Raw genomic sequence first — 5,274 nt, forward strand, 5'->3', positions numbered from 1 at the left:
CGGCTGCTCGGCGGCCCTCGGCGATGGATGCAAGAAAAACCCTTTCTCGGCGATAGCCCTGCTGATCTCTTCCTCCTCCTCCTCCGACGTAGACTTGTCTTCGCCGACGACGTCGTTCGTCAGCGGCGTCACCGGGCTCAGCAGCGTCAGCGACGGGAAGTCCAGCACGCTCGGCGACAGGATCTCCGGCGGAGAAGAAGATGACTGCTTGTGCGTCGACGACAACAAAGTGTTAATCATGAGCTGCCTGTTGTTGTTGATGTTAATGTTTCGGCGTTCGTAAAGCTTGAATCCTTGTTTTTTAGGGGGAATTTGCCTGGAAGGTGTTTGTTTAAATGTCTCAGAGGAGGATGATGATGAGCAATTGGAGGCGGTGCCGGTGAGCATTTGGACGACTTGTTTGAAGTTGGAGGTGTCGGCTTGGACGAAGGTTGTTGGGTAAGGATTGTTTGGGTCAGATCTGGGGCTGGGAATTGCGGCGGGTCTCGGGCTGTTCTGATTGTTATTGTTTTCTATTTCTTGCCAACTTTTTGAGATGAATTCCATTGTTGATGGATGAAGATGGGATTTCTTTCTTTTCTCGTCTCCAGTTCTCTTTTGTGTTGTTGCTTTTTCAACACCACCACTATTTCCACTTCCTGGAAAGAGAATAGAAAGAGAAAGAGAGAGAAAGAGAAAGAGAGAGAAAGAGAGAAAGAGAGAGAGTTTTTTGAAGTTGTGGTGGTTGGGTGCAGAAGGGATGGAAGTTATTAACAAAGAAAAACAAGGCTTGGTGGAGAAAGGGGGAAGGAAGGAAGGAAAAGTGTTGCTTATTTGCTTGCTTTTTTTTTTTTTCCCTTTTGTTTTGTTGTGCAACTCTTTCACCCCTCTCTCCAGGAAGTTTCTCTCTCTCTTAATACTCTAATTTAGTCGTTTGTCTTTCTTAAAATACATATATATATATATATATATGATAGTATATGAAAAATGCTGCATGGTGGTTGCTAAGATAGCTAATGCTATGTAATTATACACCTGATCCTACCATAAAGTAAAGAGTTTTATGGCTCGTTTAGTTCGTTGATTCGAGTTTTAATTTGAGTTTTAATTGGAGTTGAGATGTGATTGTTTGTGAGAGCTTTTTAGGCCTCATTCATTTCACAGATTCGAGTTTTTAGTTTTAGGTTTCTACAGTAAAAAGCTCTCAAAAAATGTCACATCTAACTTTTTTTGCTACAGTAAAAAGCTCTCAGAAAATGTCACATCTCAACTCGAATTGAAAACTCAAATCTGCGAAGTGAACGAGGCCTTATTGTAGAAAAACTCGAATTCTAAACTCGAATCAGTGAAATGAACGGGGCATTAATTTCTCACTCTTAAGTTAAAAAAAAATGCTGCATCAATAGGGTTATGTTTTGAACGGTTTTAAACTTTGTCATTTTTGCATTTTCATGTAATTTGACTAGATATAATTAACGTTTAGAAACATTTAGGCATGTTCGACTCTAAATGTTGAGCTCTCATATCTTATAAAAATTAGACTTTTTAAAAATTTTAGCTTCCGTTTTAAGAATTCTTAGGTCCCGTTCATTTCACCGATTCTTCGAGTTTTGCTACAGTAAAAAGCTCTCAGAATCAGTCACATCTAACTTTTTTGCTACAGTAAAAAGCTCTCACATAAAGTCACATTTCAACTCGAATTAAAAACTCGAATCAGAGAACTGAACGGGCTCTTAACTTCCATTTAAAAGGTCAACCTGTTAAGTAAAATGTTTATAAATTAGTCTTTATCGTCATACTTAAACTATGTCTAACTTTAGATATGTTTCAACATTGACAGACCTAGACTTGACCTTAAAATTAGATGGGCATGAGAGTTAAAAAAGAAAGTAGGGGATGAGGGTGACGGAAACTTACCCACACCGCCCCATCCTTTACCGTCCCATTTACATCCTTATTTGTAGTTTTTCTAATGAGTTTAGTCTTCTATAGTGCGAGTTGGGGTTGATTGACTAGATAGAAATTCCCAATGGTTTTGTATTTATAATGAATGGCGTCCAATTACGATATTTTTAAGCCATCAACATCATCTAGGCCAACCAATGGCAAAGTTATCAAACATATCTATGCATATACATATAATATATGCATATTGATATAAAATTTTTAGTATATGTGTTCTTCAAATTTTTTTTTCCCTTGACTTTATACTTTGTCCTTAATTTTCTCTTGACAATTTACTCTTAAACTTCTAAAGAATTAACAATTAACTCCAACATTAACTAAAGTTAGAGCTTAGAGAATTTTATAATTAACCGAAAGACTAAAATTGTCAACAACAAATTATTTAGAAAAGTGTTAAACCACAGGGAGTTTTGGGAAGTTAAGGAATTGTAACTGTTGAATTAACACTAATGAGAATTGATGTTAATCCTACTAATTTATCCTCAAACTCATGTAATTTCAAAAAAGTGTTAAATGATGAAAAAAAAAAAAAAAAAACCCAATATATTGATGTATAAGTGTGTTTTTACATGAATGGCATTGACTTCAGAGTCCTCACTGTGGAGACTTTGTAGTGTGTGATCAGTTATGGGATTGGAGATGATAGATACATTTGATCTGAAGGCCCATCCACTCATTGGATCATGCAATTAAGGCGCGTGCCAACCACGCTCCAATAATACAAGGTTTAATGGAAGATGACGTGGCTTCACACGGTTGGCTGGTTAAGTCTAATAATAAAGCCTGACCACATTTTTAAAACTATGGTATTTAAGGAAGGCAGGAAAAAGAGAATTCAAAATTCAACATATGATGAGTCAACACGTTCATGTGGGCTATCTTACATTCCTACTAATGCAACCATATGACCTGTTTAGTTCGTTGATTTAAATTTTTAATTTGATTTGAGATGTGATTTTATGTGAGAGTTTTTTACTATAGTAAAAAAGTTAGATGTGACTGTTTATGAGAGCTTTTTACTGTAACAAAACTCGAATTCTAAACTCAAATTAACGAAATGAACGGGGCCTGAATTGTCTCCGGTTCTGTACCGAATTGGAGTGATATTTGTGTTTTTTTTAAAAATATGTTTATTTTTTTTAAATGTGTATATTTTAATTTAAAATATATATTTTTTATAATAAAATATATAATGTATATATATTTTAAGAGAAAATATACACGTTTTAAAAAAATATATACATATTTTAAAAAATATATATACAAGTGTCACCCCAGTCCGCTTGGCCTATATATATATATATATATATATTCGAGTTTTCAATACTTACGTTTTTATTAGTAATTACAATCTAATAAAAATCTAGGCTCATTAATTGTCATAAATTTATTTAGTCAACTATCTAATTTATTACAGTCATTGAATTAATATCTTAGGGTTAAAACAATAATACACACGAATGAGTAAATATTAGAATAACCATTAAAATCACACCCATATATATAGATGTATATATATCAAAATAAATCGTCTTTTTTTTTTTTTTTGCATTTTTCTTTTGAGATGGTGTGGGTTAACCACTTGATCAAGCATGAACCCTATTTTGCTTAAATCTTATTTAGTAATACCTAATGGGTCAATGATATGAATAAGAAAGTTAATTTATTGTTGGGAAAAATAAATGATTTACCTTTGCTATATATGTCCGAAATCGTTACTTGCTTTGATAAATTATTTTTTAATAGAAATCCATCAACTATTAAAATCACACCCATATATATAGATGTATATATATAAAAAATAAATGATTTATGACATCATATTATTTCTTATTGACACCCAGCTTTAAAAAAAAAAAACATCATGTGCAATTGTGCATAACAACAGATTCAAAACCTACAATCAAAAAGGGCCAAAAATTTAGGGAAAAAAAAAACTCTTGAGCTCCATAATTACCTTTTTTTTTTTTGTGATGCAAAGGTAAGATCGAAACAAAATAAAAAATCCTAGAAATATCTATGCTCTTACTATGACCTAGCGACCGCTGCATTAGCAAAATTATAAACTAGAATATTAATTATTAATATCCCTATTTTTAATATTTTCTTTCACATGTGAATCAGTTCCTTTTCCACAATGAGCAAGTGTTTTTCAGCACCAAGAAAATATATTCAGATTCGAACTAATTTTCACCCTAATCAAATCCATGATCTCTTAATTATAAATTAATTATAATGCTGCTCTCTATATATCCACTTTAGCTAATTAATGGTTCTTGATTTAGTTTACTCTTTATTACTATATATAGTAAAGAAGAAAAAGAATCAAATTCCATTTATACGGTTGGGGGGTGATAGGAAAAGAAGAGTAGAAAGTGGAGGGGACCAAATTTCCATTATAAATTACTGCGGTTTGAAAATGAACTAATAAATACAATGTGAAAAAATTAATAAAAAAATCATTGTAGTTTCTACTTTATAGTACTTTGGACACCCTGAAATATATCAATCCAACGTTGAATATAATGGAGCATATTAGCTTAACTGGTACGTACGATTTGATTAATCACACAAATTTTCTAAAAAGTTATTGTTGATTAACACATAATTAACTAACTCATAAAGGTTAATACATAGATGCTCCACTCTGCAAATGCATAATAAACAAGTTTAAGAATCTATTAATTAACCGGAAAAAATCAGGTTTACCACTTAATTTCTCACGTTTTGTTCACTATATATCTTAATATGGAAACATTTGTTTTGTTTTTGTTTTTGTTTTGTTTTGTTTTTTTAGAGAAGTAAGTGAGAATAGTTAATTGCTAAAAATTTAAACTATTATATCAGAATGCTAACAAGGTAGCATCAAGAATACTATTTTTGATAATCCACCAATTACTAACCTTTGTAACCTAATTCTTGCGGAGTAATGATCTTTGGGCCCGTTTAGTTCGCTGATTCGAGTTGAGATGTGACTTTATATAAGAGCTTTTTACTGTAACAAAAAAGTTAGATGTGACTATTTCTGAGGGTTTTTTACTGTAGCAAAAAAGTTAGATGTAACTATTTATGAGAGCTTTTTACTATAACAAAACTCGAATTCTAAACTCAAATCGATGAAATAAACGAAGTTCCAGAAAAAAAAAAAAAAAAACCTTTCAAGACGTCTAAAAATAACATACTTTTTGTGCGTATTGACCAATTAGAACATCCCAATTAATCTTAACCCTTGATTAAAATATCAGAATAATCGTGATATATGTCAATTTCAGATCAATAATAGAAAGGAGAAAACGCAATGCAATTAAACACTAACCATGTGAATGCCGA

At 32.3% G+C, this 5,274-nt stretch overlaps 1 protein-coding gene across 1 annotated transcript in view; it reads right to left on the reverse strand.

Annotated features, from left to right (window-relative positions):
- The window catches only part of LOC112090572 (VQ motif-containing protein 4-like), a 2,717-nt gene extending 1,906 nt beyond the window's left edge, over positions 1-811 (reverse strand). Inside the window, exon 1 of the mRNA XM_024162154.1 lies at positions 5-811. Coding sequence (XP_024017922.1) covers positions 5-546 — 542 coding nt within the window. The 5' untranslated portion in view covers positions 547-811. The remainder of the gene's footprint in view (positions 1-4) is intronic.
- Between the last annotated feature and the right edge of the window lie 4,463 nt (positions 812-5,274).

This window comes from Morus notabilis, unplaced genomic scaffold, assembly GCF_000414095.1.
Source record: "Morus notabilis unplaced genomic scaffold, ASM41409v2 Scaffold466, whole genome shotgun sequence".
NCBI classification, from domain to species: Eukaryota; Viridiplantae; Streptophyta; class Magnoliopsida; order Rosales; family Moraceae; genus Morus; species Morus notabilis.